The sequence below is a fragment of the Kogia breviceps genome, chromosome 18 (genome assembly GCF_026419965.1).
Source record: "Kogia breviceps isolate mKogBre1 chromosome 18, mKogBre1 haplotype 1, whole genome shotgun sequence".
NCBI lineage: Eukaryota > Metazoa > Chordata > Mammalia > Artiodactyla > Physeteridae > Kogia > Kogia breviceps.
The window spans coordinates 7,858,925-7,876,355 of record NC_081327.1 but is presented as its reverse complement, the minus strand read 5'-3'; the positions used below and the strand labels follow the sequence as shown (position 1 = coordinate 7,876,355).

At 57.2% G+C, this 17,431-nt stretch overlaps 1 protein-coding gene across 2 annotated transcripts; it reads left to right on the top strand.

Moving 5' to 3' along the window:
* The first annotated feature begins 528 nt into the window (after positions 1 to 528).
* NPAS1 (neuronal PAS domain protein 1) lies at positions 529 to 17,326 on the top strand. Of its 2 annotated transcripts, none has more exons than XM_059045469.2 (12): positions 529 to 699; positions 1,775 to 1,957; positions 2,381 to 2,616; positions 9,249 to 9,322; positions 9,584 to 9,673; positions 11,681 to 11,855; positions 13,261 to 13,376; positions 13,579 to 13,736; positions 14,352 to 14,458; positions 14,906 to 15,053; positions 16,105 to 16,199; positions 16,738 to 17,326. In XM_059045469.2, the coding sequence occupies exons 2-12, from the start codon at positions 1,836 to 1,838 to the stop codon at positions 17,199 to 17,201; spliced, it is 1,785 nt and encodes a 594-aa protein (XP_058901452.1). In that variant the 5' UTR covers positions 529 to 699; positions 1,775 to 1,835; the 3' UTR covers positions 17,202 to 17,326. The 2 variants fall into 2 exon arrangements, with proteins under 2 accessions (XP_058901452.1, XP_066876413.1); XM_067020312.1 differs by having other exon boundaries at positions 1,718 to 1,957.
* The last annotated feature ends 105 nt before the right edge of the window (positions 17,327 to 17,431 follow it).

Here is a 17,431-nt window from a genome sequence, read left to right as displayed (position 1 = left end):
TCCTCGGATACCTGTGTCCCAGGCCCTGCGAGGTCCAGTTGTCAAATCCTGCTCTTATATAAGGAGGGGGGCAGAGCTTGGGTGCAAGGTCACCTTCTTGTCCAGGGGGTCTTGCTGACACCCTTAAATTCTCTCCTGGAAAAGAGTCTCTAACACCTGGATTTGCACCCCTGGAGGGGTCACCGACGTCTGGGTCTCCACCCCTAAAAGAGACTCAGGTGCAAGGTGCCCGCCTTATCCCGAAGGGCTGCTGGGGTGCCGGGTCCTCTTGGGGAAGATGGGATGATAGTCCCTCCCAGTGGGGTATGGAGATGGTGCCCGGACTCTGGTGTTCTTCTCTCGGGGTGGGGAAGCTGACTTCGACGTTCTCGTTCTGGTGGGGTGAGGGGACTCGGACACCAGAGCAGCCCGGGACTCCCTTGCTTGGAAACCCCTACCACGGAAAAGGCCAGAGTGGCTGGAGCTGGGCTGGACCCAAGGGCGGAGAGTCTGTGGGCGGGGCTCCAGCAGGCCCCGCCCCCGCCCGCCAGCGCTGTCCCCGCATCTCGAAGTCTGCGAGGCCTCGGTGGGCTCTCAGAGCCTAGCGCCACAGCCCGCGCGACTCGCCGAGCCCGGCCCGCCCCGGGGTCTATGGGGCCGCTCCTCTGCTGCGCTGCCCGGCCGGCCCCACGCCGTGCCCGGAGCCTGACCCGTGGCCAGGTAACGAGGCTATGGATACTGCGGGTAGGGAACGCCTGGGGGCTGGCATGAGAGGACAGGGAACTCCTGAGTCCCGGAGGAAAAAGGGACCGGAACTCCAGTGTGCTGGGAGCTAGGGCATCGGAACGCCTGTATCCCGAGGCTGAGGGAGGGGGCGCATAGATGTTGGGTCCTGGAGAAACAGGGGGCTGGGGGACCTGGACGCCAAGGTCTAGGGCATCAGGACACTTGGCTGGGGAGGCTTGGGGGCGGTGTGGATATGGGGAGCGGGGGTGGATCCTGAATGCCCAGTCCTGGAGGAATGAAGACCTAATTCAACACGTTCCTTGTTCTGCGGGATCTGGATACTAGAACACTTGGGCCCCGAGTGTCTGGTCCATCCTGGGGGCGTCCTCGGGCTGAGGCTCTGGCCACTGCATCTGGGGTTGAGGCTCGCACGTCCGGGCCTTCAGGGAGGAAGTTGTGGTTGCGGAGATTTGGCTGCCCGGACACGTGGCATCACCCCGAGGGGCTGGGGGTGGTCCTTGGGCAGAGCATAGGGTGGGGTCCCTGGCCTCTGTCCCCCCTACCTCCTTAGCCCAGCCCGAGAAATAGGCGCACGGCAGATGCAAGGAACCGGACTCCTGGGATGGGCTTCTGGGGGCGGATTCCCCGGGGCAGAGGGCCCTGGGGGCTGCAGCCAGGCGCGTCCGGTCCCCGGCGAGGCGCCCGCCCCCCGCCGGGCTTGGGCATGCTTGGCACGCAGCGCGCGGGCCGGTCGGATCCGTATGCGCGCCGCGTGCGCCTATTGGTATGCGGGAGCCGGCCCGGCGCGGGCGTGAGGCGGGCGCTCTAGCGGGCGGCGCGGGGGAGGCGCCGGCGGGGCACGTCCTCGTCCTGAGCTTCTCCCAGAGCCCGGCGCGGTGAGAGCTGCGGACTGCGTAGCGGGGCCCCCAGGGAGGGGAAACTGAGGCAGCATCTAGCCCACAGCTCCTTGCTGGGACCCTGCGCTCCACGTGGACCTCGGTTTCCCTCGCAGGTACCCCACCTGCCCCCTCGGGCGCTGAGCGCTGCCTCCCGCTCCTTCCCGCTGCAGGAGACGCGGCTCTCGAGCTCCGCAGGCTGCTCTGAGCCCGCCTGAGCGGGTCTCCGCGGAGATGGCGGCCCCCTACCCCAGCAGTGGCGGTGGAGGCGAGGTCAGGTGCGGGGGAGGTCGCGGCGGCAGCGTCCCTTGGGACTTTCTGCCGGGGTTTGTGGTCAAGACCCCGCCCGGACCCTGGTGAGCAAAGCTCCGCCCCTCTGGCTTTGGCCCCGCCCCCAAGGCGGTGCCCCGGGAGGATTCACACTCACCTTCTGCCCCGCCCCCTCGGGCCAGAATTTCTTACCCGGAGTTGCTCAATTGTTGTTCTGTAACACCCACTCCACACACCTGGCGCTCTGTTCCTAGCCGCCTTCCTCGGAATTCCTACCCAACATTCTCTCTCTCCTCTTCCTCCTCCTTCCCCCAGAATTTACACCCCGGGTTCTGCTCCACGGCCGGGTGTAGAAGTCACACTTAGGCTCTGCCCCACCTCCGGAGTGTTGAATCCACTTTCAACATCCCGTCCCGTTCCCGAGGCCCCAAGAGGCGAGGCTCGTCCCCCAACCCCAGACCCCTGAGTCCCCGGGCCCCGCTGACGCCCCCTCCGCGCCGCCCGCCCAGCCTGCAGGCGCAGCGCAAGGAGAAGTCCCGTAACGCGGCGCGCTCGCGGCGCGGAAAGGAGAACCTGGAGTTCTTCGAGCTGGCCAAGCTACTCCCGCTGCCCGGAGCCATCTCCAGCCAGCTGGACAAGGCGTCCATCGTGCGCCTCAGCGTCACCTACCTCCGCCTGCGCCGCTTCGCCGCTCTGGGGGCGCCACCCTGGGGGTTGAGGTCCGCGGGGCCGCAGGCTGGCCTAGGTGAGTGCGCATGCGCGGGGGTGGGGGGGGGGGGTCCAGGCGTGCTCCCCCGGTGCAGGGCACCCGGTATCTGAGGGTGCGCGCCAGCTCTCGCCCAGCTCCGGCACCCGGAGGGAGTACAGGATTTGGAGTCAGACCTTTCGTGTGTTCCTATCAGGCGGCTTCTACTGTCCAAGCCTCAGTTTACTCATCTCTAAAACGGGCTCACCAGGTAGGGACGATTTCATGAATTCTGGCCTAATCACGGGCCTGGCCACACTGGATCATACCACCAGTTAATGCTATTATTGTTATCAGGGAAAATGAATCATTATTATCACAAAGGAGATTATCACAGCTCCATGGGCGGGACAGGGGGCACCCAGCCTGGGCCTCCTAACCACTAATGGGCAAGAAACTCCCGCACTCAGACCTGAGGGACCCCAGAGGGAACCTCTAGAGTCTGAATTCCCAGTTTGGGATGCGGGAGGGAGACAGGATAATATGGCAGGTAAGATGGCGAGCTTTAGAAAGACGGGGGTCCCTGTCCCCACTCAGCCACTCCCCACCGTTGTGACCCTGGGCAGGTCGCCTCACCTCTCTGTGCCTCACTTGTGAAATGGGAATCATGATGAAGCCCCTCCCCCACCCGCAGGGCTGAGAAGAGAAGAAGATCTACCAGGTAATATATATATGTGTAAAGACCCTAAACACACCTGGCACAGAGTAAACGATCAATGTCTAGAAAGCACTGTTATCAATGGTGACCTGCAGGTTTATTGAGCATCTACTGTGTGCCTGCTACGGTTCTGAGCCCTCGTGATCCAGCAGGAAACAAACTGCATAAAAGTGCCTGCCCTGGACAGGCTGACATCCTACTGGCCAAGACACAATAATGAAATGCAATCAATAATATGTTAAAATATAGAATATGTAAAACACAGATATATATAGATAGATAGATATCTACTTTCATTTATTGTTCAGACTTCATTATACAGAAGTGTTATCTTATTGTTATTACTTCTATTTTATGTTTTATTGCTTTACTCTTATTACGAGAAGACAGCGAATCGTCTTCATCTGGGTCGCAGGTGACAGGGACAGGGCACCCTAGGCTACTTCCCCCCCCACCCCCAAGAAAGATTGTCCTTAAGGTGGGGTTGGAGGGGCTCCAATTCCCCTCCTGCCCTGGTCTCAGGGGGGAGGGGGGAGAGAAAATAGCATTGATTAAACTCGCAATAAATCACCATTTAAATTTAAATAATCCGGCTTCCCAGGCGGTAATTAGGCGAATTGACTGGCGCGGAGAGAATGCGGCATTAGCGCCGCTGATTACTGCCATTACCGCGAACAACATGTGCGCCGGCGGGGGATAAACATCTTGTCTATTGTCCCCAGGCCCCGGGGAGAGAAAGGGGGAAGACGCCGAGAGAGCCCCTCCGGCGTCCAGCCTCCCCCCTCTGTGCTTGCCGGGATGGGTAATTCGAGACCACTGACCTCAGCGACCTCCCTGCCTGTGCGTGGGAAGGGGGAGGAACTGCGTGGACTCCCGCTGTACCCACAAAATTAAGACACTGGGAGCATCTCCTGCTCTCCCGGGTCCCCAACAAGAGGCCAAGCACCTGCTTCAAGTTCAGATGGGAAAACTGAGAACAGTGACTTAGCTGCCGTCAGAGAGCAAAGCATGGTGCCTCAAGCTCTCTCCTTTACAGGAGGGGGCTCCCGTGTTCTCCTCAAAAGTAATAGCAATAACATAACAGACACGGTGTTGAGTGCTGCATCCAAATTCACTTGCTAATCCTCTCAAAAAATCTTCGGAGGGAGGCAATGCTATGTTCCCATTTTATAGAAGGGGAAAACTGAGACCCAGAGAGGTGAAGCTCTTTGCCCAAGGTCACACAGCTGAGAAGGGGCTCAGCTGAGATTCAGACTCAAGTGGCCTGGCTCCAGAGCCCACCTTCTCAACCACCATCCTTGGCATGCTTGTGGGTCTCCAGGGATGGGTCCTATGTTGCAAGTCTCGGCCTCTCTCTGGGCCTTACTCTACCATCTGTGAAATGGGATGACAGATGATGTTGAAGTCTAGCCAGGGGGCTCTGAGTCTGGGGAGGAGACAGCCTTGATGTCCTATCAGTGTTTGTCATTCATTCAACAAATGCCCAGTGAATACCTTCCCTGTGCCAGGCACCATTCTAGGTGCTGGGGACACAGCAGGGAACAGGACAAAGTCCCTGCCCTCAAAGGTGGGCCTACACACCTGACATGGTAGGTCCCTTGCCCCCCACCTCCCTGATATTACCTTTCTACCCCTCTGACCTCTTCAACCCCCTCCCCCACATGGGCCACCTTGCCGTTCAGAGAAGGCTGTTCCCACCTCAGGGCCTTTGCACTTGCTGGGCTTCCACCAGGAACTCCCTTCCCTTAGAATGTGGGCTTTTCAGTCAAGCCTTCCCTGACCACTCTTAAAAATGACAACCCTGGGACTTCCCTGGTGGTCCAGCGGTTAAGACTTCGCTCTCCAGTGCAGGGGGTGCAGGTTCGATCCCTGGTCAGGGAGCTAAGATCCCACATGCCCAGGGCCAAAAAAACAAAACATAAAACAGAAGCAATATTGTGGCAAATTCAATAAAGGCTTTAAAAAAGAGAGAGAGAGAGAGTAGCACGTGGCATATAGTAGGTGCTTAAAAAAAAAAAATGACAACCCCCTGCTCCCAGCATGTCCTATCTTCCTTTCCTGCCTTGTTTCTTTCCATAGTACTGATCATCATCTAATACTATATATTTTTTTATTTCTCTTGTGTATTGTGTTTCTCCCCTACGGCACCTTGTGTGCTGAGCTGAGAATAGTGCCTAGGGCACAGTAAGGGGTCACTAAATATTTCTTGGGTGACTATAGAACTGCATGAGGGGAGGAGCGGGGACATCACAACTCACAGGTCAGGCATGGCATCTCTGAGTAAGTGACCTTTGAGCTGAGACTGGAAGGAGGTGAGGGAGCAAAACTAGGAGAAAAGCTGGAAGGAGAGTTTTCCAGGCAGAGGGAACAGCAAGTGCAAAGGCCCTGAGGCAGACAGCAATCAGCTTGCTAGATGCAGGCCACAGTTGTGAGGTCAGGGGCTCCAGAGAGGAGTAAGTGAGGCAGGAAGTGGTCAGCGGGTCAGGGGCCAGGTCCTGCAGGGCCTCTCGGGCCGTGGTGAGGACTTTGGCTGTTACCCCAAGTGAGATGGGAGTCACAGAGGTGGTGGATGTGAGGGCAGAAGCTGGGAGCCCAGTGAGGAGGCAAGTGCAGTCGTCCAGATGGGAGGTGGGGCAGCTAGACCAGGGTGGAGGCAGTGGGGTGAGAGGTGGTTGGATTCAGGTGATGCAGTGAGGGTCCAGCCTCAGGACTTGCAGAATATGGGTGAAGGTGTGGGAGAAAGCGAGGGTCAAGGTGGATGGTAAGGTAGCCTCCCCAGAAGGTAGAGGTGCCCGAAGTAGAGCTTATTCTGAGAATAGTGCAGGACTCACCTACTGTGTACCTGGCTGTGTGCCATTTGCATGCATGAGCCCATTCAGCTCCAGTCCTAGACCCATTTCACAGATGCAGCTGAGGAAAGTACAGGCAGAAATGCACCCACTCCAGTCCTCAGGCCTGCTGCCAGGGAGCAAGGCACTCTGATTATGGCAGGGGGCTCCCTCTCCCTTCCAAAGCTAATGAAGTCCCAGCCCTTCATTAGCTGCCCTAGCCCAGGGCAGTTGAGAATGGGAGGTGGAGGGGGACCCCTGGGAGAAGTCTTGGCTTCTCCCCTCGGCCCCTCAGCGCCCCCTCTGTGTGAGGGGGAAGATGACAACTGGGGCAGTTCTGTTCCAGCAGAGGCAGGCTCTGATGAGAAACTCAGCAAATGTTTGTTGAATGAGCAAATGATGGTTGGGGTCCGGATGTGAGGAGGGGGCAGATCTGAAAGTAGGGAAGAGCCTGCAGCTGAATTTGGGGGACACAGGAGTTGAGGTATTTGTGGGAGAGAGGAGGGAACACAGAGAGAGGAGTCAGGGAGTTGGTGGATTGGGGGCAGAGGGAGGCGGGGGGTAATAAGACACATCAGTCAGGGATGGGGACAGAGGCTGGGGAAAGGATGGGGGAACAGCAAGTGGCTGAGCCCTCCCCCTATACACAGCCCCCTCCCGACGTGCCCATTAAGGCTGTTAATTGCAGCCGTTCAGTCTGACCTGGGCTGATCCTGTGAGAGGGAAAATGAAGGAATTAGCAAAAATGACAGGGGAAAATTGCGACAATTAGCAGGCGGCATTGTTCCTTCCTGTCACCCGGCTGGTTCCCGCTGCATCTCGGGGGAGGGGTCCCCGTCACCCCCCCACACACACACAGTTATTGTTCCTGGAGCTCCAGGCGGGGGTGGAAAAAGGGTGTGAACAGCCGTGGGGATGTTGGGGGTGCTCATGGGAGAGGAGGCGTGACCAAACATTAAGGGGCTGGGGGCGGGGCTTGGGAGCTGCGCCCTGATTGGGGGGGAGGGGGCGGCGTTTCGCCGCCTGGTGTTTTGATGGTCTGGAAATAACAATAGTAATCACGCTATTAATTCTGATCTCAGCTCTGTTTCAGAGCACCTGCTGCATGCGGGCGCCTGGTAGGCCCTTTCAGTTCCCTAAGCCAACTGAATGCTCAACACCCCTGTGAGATCAGCTCGCTTAGCAAACCCACCTGACAGAGGAGGAAACTGAGGCACAGAGAGGTGAAGGCACTGGTCCCAGGGCACACAGCCAGGGAGGAACAGTCCTGGGGCTTAACACCAGAACTGGACCCTCAGCCCTGCAGGAGCCAGGTGCTTGGGGACCCTCGAGGTCACTGGCTCCCCAGTCTAGGCACGGGCCCCTTGCGGTGGTCGTTCTCTGCAGGGTCAGGGAAGGCACCCTGGGTGGGAACAGAGTCCAGGAACTCAGGGCCTCTGCCCACGCCCAGCATGGATGTCTGGAGCTCTCTGCTCCCCACTGCGGGGGATGGGTCGGCCTGTGTCGGCCTGTGTCTCTGTCTGTCTCTGTCTCCTTCGCCATCTCCGTCTTCCTGCCACTTTCTCTGTATCTGTCTCTGTGCATTTCTTTCCCTCTGTCCCTCCATCTCTTTATGTCTCTCTGTCTTTACCTATCTCTGTCTCAGTTTCTCTGTGTCTATATATGTCTCTACCCCTCTCTCTTTTTAAAATAATTTTATTGGGGTAAAATTTATATAACATGAAATTCACCATTTTACAGTGTGCAACTCGGTGGCGCTTAGCACATCCACAATGTTGTGCGAGCAGCACTTCTATCTAGTTCCAAAACATTTCCATCACCTTCCAAAAACCCTGTCCCATTAGCAGTCCCTCCCCATTCCTCCTGCCCCTCCCCCCAGCCCCTGGCAACCACTGATCTGCTTTCCATCTCTGGATTTGCCTCTTCTGAACGTTTCATATAAATTGAATCCTACACTGTGTAGCCTCTGTGTTCAGCTTCTTTCGCTTAGCATAATGTTTTCAAAGTTCATTCACGTCGTAGCATGGATCGGTACTCCATTTCTTTTTATGGATGAATAATCTTCCATTCTATGAATATAGCACATTTTATTTATCCATTCATCAGTTAATGGACATTTGGGTTGTTTCCACCTTTTGGCTATTACGAGTAATGCTGCTATGAACATTCATGTGCAAGGATTTGTTAGAGCACCTGTTTGCAATTCTTTGGGGTGCGTACCTAGGAGTGGAATTGCTGGGTTATATGGTAATTCTATGTTTGACTTATTGAGGAATTGCCAAACTATTTTCCAGAGTGGCACATCGTTTCACATTCTCACCAGCAATGCACGGGGGTTCCAATTTCTCCACATCCTCGCCAACACTTATTTTCTATTTAAAAAAAAAATTCAAACCATCCTAGCGGGTGTGAAGTGATCTCTCATTGTGGTTTTGATTTGCATTTTGCTAATGACTAATGATGTTGAACATCTTTTCATGTGCTTATCGGCCATTTGTGCATCTTGTTTGCAAGAATGTCTGTTCAAATGCATTGCGCATTTTTGAATTGCGTTGTTCATCCTTTTGTTGTTGAGTTGTAACGTCCTTATTTCTTTCTCTATTTCCTGATATCTCTCTGTCCATCTATTTGTCTGTCTGTGTCTCTCAATGTCTCTGTCTCTCTGTCTCTCTCCTTTTCTGTCTCCTATCTGCCTCCTTCTCACCCTTCAGGTCTGAGCTCAAACACCCCCTCCTTCCACAGACCTTAACCCCGTGCTTCTTTTATTTATTTATTTATTTTAAATAAATAAATAAATAAAATATTTTTAGCTGCGTTGGGTCTTTGTTGCTGCACCCGGGCTTTCTTCAGTTGCGGCGAGCGGGGGGCTAGTCTTCGTTGCGGTGCACGGGCTTCTCATTGCGGTGTCTTGTTGCAGAGCACAGACTCTAGGGGCGCAGGCTTCAGTAGTTGTAGCACGTGGGCTCAATAGTTGTGGCTCGCAGGCTCTAGAGCGCAGGCTCAGTAGTTGTGTCCTCAGCATTGGCAGGAGGATTCTTAACCACTGCGCTACCAGGGAAACCCCCCATGCTTCTTTATTTCACACCACCTATTCGATTCTTCATAGGGCCAACAGGCCCTGGCCTCACCCCTCCCTCTTCCCCCAGCCCCAGGCCGCAGGGGCCCCGTGGCTCTGGTCTCCGAAGTCTTCGAGCAGCACCTGGGAGGACACATCCTGCAGGTGAGGCACCTTCCCTGCCTGCTGCTCCTTGCTGCCACCTGGTGGCCGTCTCGGGAGAACCGCACCCTTTTCTCCAGCATCGGTCCCGTTGGGGAGCCCCAGAACTGGGAGGCAGAATGCTCAGGCCCCCCCTCCTGCTGCCCCCCAGGGCACTGAAGCGCTTTACCCCAGAATAATCCATCCCAGGCGGAGATCCAGATTTCAGAACCTCTTACAGATGCCAGGCCCTCCTCTCCCCGACCCCGTCTCTCCCCACTCTAGTCCCTGGACGGCTTCGTGTTTGCCTTGAACCAGGAAGGGAAGTTCCTCTACATCTCAGAGACAGTCTCCATTTATCTGGGTCTCTCACAGGTAAGGGGCCCGCAGCAGCCTGCCTGGACTGGCTCACCTGCCATCTCCCTTGCCGGCCCTCCTCTCTCCTGGCCTCACCATCCCTCCCAGCATGAAAAAAAAAAAAAAAAAAAAGACTGGATCTTTGGTTCCCAAAGTGTGTTTCTTGGAACCCCACATGGCACCTAACATGGCTCCTCCTCCTCCCAGGCAGAGGAGGGTTATTAAAGTAAGAGGTCGATTTGGAGAAAGCAAAATAGCAGAAAGACTAATTTGCCTATGAATGGTTGCCAACTGTACCGTATTTACCAAAACTTGTTTATTCTTAACACTTTTAAAGGATTACAGCAATTTGTACCGGAAGGGCTTCGGTTTTCCAGCTTGGAAGATTTTCTGTGGCATTTTAGTTGACTAGTTTTCATTTTGCCTTTTTTTGCGGGCCTCTCACTGTTGTGGCCTCTCCCGTTGCGGAGCACAGGCTCCGGACGCGCAGGCTCAGCGGCCATGGCTCACGGGCCTAGCCGCTCCGCGGCACGTGGGATCTTCCCGGACCGGGGCACGAACCCGTGTCCCCTGCATCGGCAGGCGGACTCTCAACCACTGCGCCACCAGGGAAGCCCCTTTGCCTTTATTTCAACCCACTGTTTCTGTTCCAGCTCCTGCAGCTGGTGGGTGAAATGTAAAAGTAGGGCAAAGAGAAGCCAAAAGCCCCCATCCCTGGAGTCTTGGCTCCTTGCAGCATCTTAGGCCTTTCCAATACAATCAGTACAAATTGCTGTCAACTTTTATCATTTTCACAAAGATTTTGACATATGGTAAATTTAGAAAATTCAGTGCATTGGTATTTGGCCTCCGTGAGCAGCTCTTCAGTGAGTTGTTGGAGGTTCCTGGAGAAGGAAGACCCTGATGGGAGAATACGGACAAGAGGAAGGGAGGGAGGAAGAGTGGAGGGAAAGGCTCAAAGCTGGTGTGTGTGAGGGGGGTGTTTAATGAGGGATATAGAGGGAAGCATGTGACGCCAAGCCCAGGGGCAGTGGGAGCCATGGGAGGTTTCTTTTCTTTTTTTAAAATTTTATTTTATTTATTTTTATTTTTGGCTGCGTTGGCTTTCTGTTGCTGCGTGCGGGCTTTCTCTAGTTGCGGCGAGCGGGGGCAACTCTTCGTTGCGGTGCGCAGGCTTCTCGTTGCGGTGGCTTCTCTTGTTGCGGAGCACGGGCTCTAGGCGCACGGGCTTCTGTAGTTGTGGGCTCAGTAGTTGTGGCTCTCGGGCTCTAGAGCGGCAGGCTCAGTAGTTGTGGCGCACGGGCTTAGTTGCTCCACGGCATGTGGGATCTTCCAGGACCAGGGCTCAAACCCGTATCCCCCGCATTGGCAGGCAGATTCTTAACCACTGCGCCCCTAGGGAAGTCCCATGGTAGGTTTCTGAGAGGAGGAGGGCCATGGTCAGGGCAGTAACTTAAGGAGGGGTATGTACGTGGGGACGGAAGGCCAGAAGACCAGTGAGGACGCTGGGACAGAAACACAGCAGGGAGAAGCTGGGTGCCGGGACTGGGAAGGTGTGGAGATAAGGGGACTCCTGTGAGAGATTTGAGGATTGAATTGAATGTAAAAGTCTGTCTAATTAAAGGGTTCTAACTCTTTAAAGAGTTTGAAAGCCATTCCACTGCTTGTGTCCTGATTTCCATCCTGTGAGTCATTTCAGGGCGCAGTTGTTTGCTGTATGGGGGTGAGTGAGTAAGCAAGAGCTGCGTATATGAAGGCTTCCGACACCCCCATCCCAACCACATACACAGCTTCTTTATACTGTAGGCAGGGGCAGAAAATCCTTAATAATCTCTGGGTTTGAAGTGGGAGGGCACGGGAAGCGCCTAAGTTTATATCCTCCTTTAAAAGGGTTTAAATATGTATATATTTTCTAATAAAACACACACACCTGCTTGCAGGCGAGTGAGCCTGTGGCAGAACAGGCGGGCGAGTGACTGCGCGCGCACCTCACCCGCCCCCTGCATCCCCCTCCTTCGCCGGCAGGTGGAGCTGACGGGCAGCAGCCTCTTCGACTACATTCATCCGGGGGACCACTCCGAGGTGCTGGAGCAACTGGGGTTGCGGGCCCCGACCCCCGGGCCCCCCACCCCGCCCTCCGTCCCCTCCTCTTCCTCCTCCTCCTCGTCGTCCTCCTCGCTTGCGGATACCGCTGAAATCGGTAATTCTCAGGATCCCCAAAGAAAGAGGCCCGAGGGTAGCTCAGGGGATGCTGGGTACAATATATCCAAATACGAAAACACTCTTGTTAGAGTTTTGCAAGCCAGTTTTTGTAAAATGAATCAGAGCCTAAATTGAGGTAGCGAGACGTGGCTCCCTAAGATTGCCTGGATCCCCAAGATTTGAACTTTAGAAAGACGCCTCTGGCAGCAGAGTGGAGGTGGGTGCCTGTGGGTGGGAGATGGAACCAGGCTTTGCTAAATAATAACAACAACGTGTGCTTATTGGGCATTTACACGTGCCCTGCCTTTACGTACCTAATTTTATTAAATCCTAACCACAAGTCCACAAAGCAGGAGCTATGACTATCTCCATTTTATAGAGGAGGAGCCTGGGGCACAGCACAGAGAGGTTAAGGGTCCCATATCAGCTGTAAGTGATTGAGCTGGACTCCAGCCCAGGCTTGTCTGACTCCAGCGCCTGTGCTTCTTTCTACTCCTTCTCTCCAGTGGAAAATTCCACTCCATTTTGGGGAGGGTGTTGGAGATTACCCTGAAAGTTCCTTTTAGCTCTGAGATATTGGGGGACTGAGGTTATCTCTCTCATAAATAGGCTTTTCTTATATGGGGCTTGCTTAATACCCAAACCATCTGAGCTCAGCAGTGCTTGCAAGCTTGGGGAGATGTTTGTGACACGTGTGGGACTGTTAGGGAGCGTGATTATATTTACACCTGAGTTTGAGGCACAGGGTCCTGTGGGTGTGAGCGTATTTATAAGACAATTTCACAGGGTTTATAGAATAATCTGTATTTGTGTGGCTTATTTGTTGCTATAGCCCAAGCCCCCACTCTGTGCTCAGCCCTCTGTTGGGCAGGGCTGGGGACACAGTGGTGACAAGAGCCCCAGACCCACCCTCCCGGGACTCACAGTCCAGTGGGGGAGACTGACCCTGTCCCCAGACAGTGATGACCCAGAGTGGGCAGTGCTGGGGTAGGAGACCCCAGAGGGGCAGCTGACCCAGCCTGGGGGTCAGGGAGGACTTCCTGGAGGAGATGTCTGATCTGAGACCTGAAGGTTGTGGCTAGAGATGATGTCAGCAGGAGATAGTCCCTGCCAAAGTTTTAGGCCATGGTGAGGAGGAGCTGGGCTTTCCCCCAAGGGTACTAGGGAGCCATGGCAGGTTCAGAGCAGAGGAGGGATGGGGTCAGATCTGAGCTTTAGAAAGACCAGGCTGGGCGCTGCTGGGAGGGGAGGTTGATGTAGGATGTCAGTGGGCTTGTAGAACCAGTAGGTGCGTCTGTGTGACTGTGGCCATGACCCTGTGTCTGGATAGCTCTGTAGAGGGCGGGGTGGCCCGTGTGTGTCCTCTTCAGGACCCCATAACCTTCCTTCACTCTTCGCCCCAGAGGCCAGACCCACCGACGTGCCCCCCTCCTCCCGGGTGCAGGAGCGCTCCTTCTTCATCCGCATGAAATCCACCCTCACCAAGAGGGGACTGCACGTCAAGGCCTCAGGGTACAAGGTGGGTGTGAGCTCTCCGCCCCAGCCTCTGACTCCCGGGCCCCCTCCCTGGCCCAAGGAGAGCGCCTGTATTCATGACAGCTCTGTCCACGGGCCCCAGTTCTTGGGGATGACAGCCAGAGCCAGGCCCTGTGGCCAGGCTGTGGTCCTCCCGCCCCACGGGCCCCGCCTTGCCCTCCTCCGATCGCGCCTGCCACCTGCAGGTCATCCATGTGACCGGTCGCCTTCGGGCCCGCGCCCTGGGCCTTGTGGCCCTTGGCCACACATTGCCCCCGGCCCCGCTGGCTGAGCTGCCGCTGCACGGACACATGATCGTCTTCCGACTCAGCCTGGGTCTCACCATCCTTGCTTGTGAGAGCAGGTACCGGGGTTGGGGGCTGAGGTGGGAGGATGGGGGCGCACGGGAGAGGGGCGTAGGCAGGAAGTCAGAGGAGCTCGGGGTCGGGGGTTGGGGGCGGGGCCCTGGGGAGCCGCGGGAGGAGGGAAAGCAGCGGAGGGCGAACTGGAAGAGGGAGTGAAGGCGGAGGCTAGGGCGGGGCCTGGGGCGGGGCCTCTGGGATGGAGGCGGGGCTGTGCTCGATTCTGAGAGGCCCAGGCCCTCCCTCCTGCAGAGCTCCGCCCTTCCCTGTTCCTTTTTCTCTCTGCCTCTCCGGCCTCTCATCTCTCATCCACTCTCCCGCACCACGCAGTGGGGGGAAATTAAATAGCGAAATAGTCTCCACGCACCGAGCGCCTCCGGAGTGCCCGGGCCACCCCACACCCAGGAGTGCCGTCTGCTTGAATTATTTTTTATTTATTATTTATTATTATTTTAGATATTCTCCCACCCATTTTACAGAGGGAAAAACTGAGACTCAGAGCACTCCAGAGCCAGGGTTTGGACCCTCAGGGATTCCAGAGCCAACCCGGCCTCTTTCTCCCCACCCCATGGTCTGGGACCCCTTCTCCCCTCCTCTCTGTTGCCCCCTGCCCTCAGAGTCAGCGACCACATGGACCTGGGGCCCTCGGAGCTAGTGGGCCGCAGCTGCTACCAGTTTGTCCACGGACAGGATGCAACCAGGATCCGCCAAAGCCACCTGGACCGTGAGGACCCCTCACCCCAGACCTGAGCACCCCCGCTGCCCCACTCCCTGGAAGTCCTTCTCCCGGGCTGACCACAGTCCCTCCTGCTGCCACCTCCGGGGGCTCCATTCAGCACAGGAAGAGCAGCAAGGAGACTGAGCAACGGCTCAGGATGGGGGCGTGGGGAGTAAGGGGAACCGTGGGGTCGCTCTGACCCACCCTTCAAAATTCAGGGGCCTTGATGCCGGCTTACCGCTCCGTCTTTCTGACTCGGGCTCTCTCTGCCTCCCTCTCTGCACTTTGCCTTTCTCTTCTCCACGCCGTCCACCCTTCCTGTTTCCCTGTTGCCCCCTCTCTGCCCGTCTCCCTGTCCACCTCTCTCCCACTGCCTGCCTCTCTGCCCCTCTCACCTCATCCCGCCCCCTACCCCATGCCTTCCGGTATCTCCGGTCCCTGGGCTGGGCCCAGTGCTGGACAAGGGCCAGGTGATGACCGGTTACTACCGTTGGCTGCAGCGCGCCGGGGGCTTTGTGTGGCTGCAGTCCGTGGCCACCGTGGCCATGAGCGGGAAGAGCCCTGGAGAGCGCCACGTGCTCTGGGTCAGCTACGTGCTCAGGTGAGTGCTGCGCCCCTCTCCTCTCCCGTGGGGAGCTCAGAACTCCCTCCAGAAGATTCTGCCAGCTCTCCCCACCTTCGGGCGGGGGCTCTTCAGGGAGGGCTTCTAGAAAAGGACAGATGTGGGCGGTGGTGGTGAAAACATGAAGGGGAACAGGGTCCAGTGAGAGTAAAGGCCTGGAGGAGGAATGAGCTTGCAGGAGGCCAGGGGTGGGTGGCGGAGTGACAATCGCTTCCAGGGAGAAAGAGGCAGATGTGAAGTGGCCTCAGGCCCAGAGTGATTCTGGGGCACTGGGGAGCCATGGCAGGCTCTTACCAGAGGAGGGCCACCACAGAGCAGAGCAGATGATGGAAAGAAGCTGGAGGTGGGAAGGACGTTCCGGGCCGAGGGCACAGCATAGGCAAAGGCTCAGAGTCACGGCCGGACCCATCTGAGGAACCACAGGGAGTGCTCTGGGCTGGAGTATAGAGTCTCGAGAGACGAAGCTTAGGATGATGGTGGGGGCACTGGAGAGCCATGGAAGGGTTTAGGGCTGGAGAGTCACAGTCAGATCTGCTTATTGGAAAGCCCACTCTGGCTGCCATGTAGAGGGAGGTCTGCGGGGCAAGAAAGGGACTGGGAGGCCAGGAGCCAGGTCCTGGGAAATGCCAGGCAGCACAGGCGGAGGAGGGGAGGCGGCCATCTGGCCATCTCTGGCTTTGCGGGGCCTGGGTCTGAGCCTCTGAGAGGAGCAGCAGGTTTGGAAGGAAGATGCTGAGGTCAGATGAGCATGAGGTACCCGGGGGACACTTAGGTGGTGACATCCAGGGCACCACGGGCTGCAAAGGTTTGGCCTCGGGAGACTGGGCCAAGCTGGGCTAGAAGCCAACTTGGAGTTTGGGGTCCAATGATGAGTCCTAAGTGCCTCGGGAGGGGGCGGGGGGAAGTGTCTACACTCAGAGGGGGAGGGGAAGCCTACACTCACAAGGCTGGCAGGCAGAAGGGAGTCTCCCCTCACCAGAGGCTGAGTGGCCCGGGACTCGAGCTCCCAATCCCATCTGTCTTGTCCCAGTCAAGCCGAGGGGGGCCAGATACCTCTGGACGCCTTCCAGCTTCCGGCCAGTGTGGCCCATGAGGACACATCCAGCCCGGAGCCAGCACCCACAGGTGAGCCCTCCTCCTGCCCCCAGCCCCTGGGAGCCTCCGAGTGGCCTCTGGGACCTGTGCTGTCTGGTGCGGAAGCCACTAGCTTCACGTGTGGCTATTTACAGTACGATTAAAATGAAAATTCCATTTCCTTAGTTGTACTCACCACGTTTGAAGAGCTTGGTGGCCATAGGTGGCCAGTGCAGATATGGAACTTCCTTCCACCCTCGAAGGAAGTCCTATGGGACAGCCTGGGTCCAGACCAGAGCCTCTGACCTCTGGGGCATGGTCACGCTTTGTGGTGGTGGCCGTCCCATGCATTGCAGGGCATTTAGCAGCACCCCTGACTTCTACCCACTAGAATCCAGGAGTATCCTCCTCCCCAGTTGTGACAACGAAAACTGCCTCCGGACTTTGCCAAGTGTCCCCTAAGGGGACCAAACCCCTCCAGCAGAGCTCCACGGGTCTTGACCACCGGGCGCCGCTCTATTCCACAGATGGGAAGGCTGAGGGCTGGGGAAGAGCACACACGGAGCCCTTCAGAATCTTCCTCTTGCAGAGCCAGAGCCTCCAGTGGAAGGAAAGCAGGCCGTCCCCCCGCAGGAGGACAAGGCCCCCCAGCCCCGGGGCAAACCCATCAAAGTGGAGCCCGGCCCGGGGGAGACCGAAGACCCGGAGGCCAGTGGAGATGAGAAGCCGTCCGGCCACCTGGCCCCATCGAGGCCTGAGTTCACGTCGGTCATCCGGGCGGGGGCCCTGAAGCAGGACCTGGTGGGGCCGTGGGGCCTGGCGCCTCCCGGGGACCCCCCACCTTCCCTCCTGCACACTGGCTTCCTGCCCCCCGTGGTGCGGGGCCTGTGCGCGCCTGGCACCATCCGCTACGGCCCTGCCGAGCTGGGCCTCGTGTACCCGCACCTGCAGAGGCTGGGCCCGGGCCCCACCCTCCCCGAGGCCTTCTATCCCGCGCTGGGCCTGCCCTACCCGGGGCCCCTGGGCACCAGGGCGCAGCGGAAAGGGGACTGAGGACTGGAACAGCCCCCAACGTGGCCGGACCTGGGGGATGGGTGGGGACCAGGGCTCTCAGCCCCGGTGAATTAAACGCCTGCTCCCGCTCTGTGGCTCGTCTCTGGGGTCAGGGAGCTCCTCTCTCCTTTTCGTCCTTCTTAGGTATCTCCACGTGCCCCCCAGCGCCTTCCGCCCCTACCCTCCTCCTTCGCTCAGCATCCCCGCAAAAGCAACCACCACTCGGAATC

Bases quoted from the DNA above. Each gene is read 5' to 3' on its own strand.
- NPAS1 (XM_059045469.2), top strand. From the start codon at position 1,836: ATGGCGGCCCCCTACCCCAGCAGTGGCGGTGGAGGCGAGGTCAGGTGC. The intron at 13,377-13,578 runs GTGGGTGTGAGC...TGCCACCTGCAG, and splicing joins TCAAGGCCTCAGGGTACAAG to GTCATCCATGTGACCGGTCG. The intron at 16,200-16,737 runs GTGAGCCCTCCT...TTCCTCTTGCAG, and splicing joins CCCGGAGCCAGCACCCACAG to AGCCAGAGCCTCCAGTGGAA.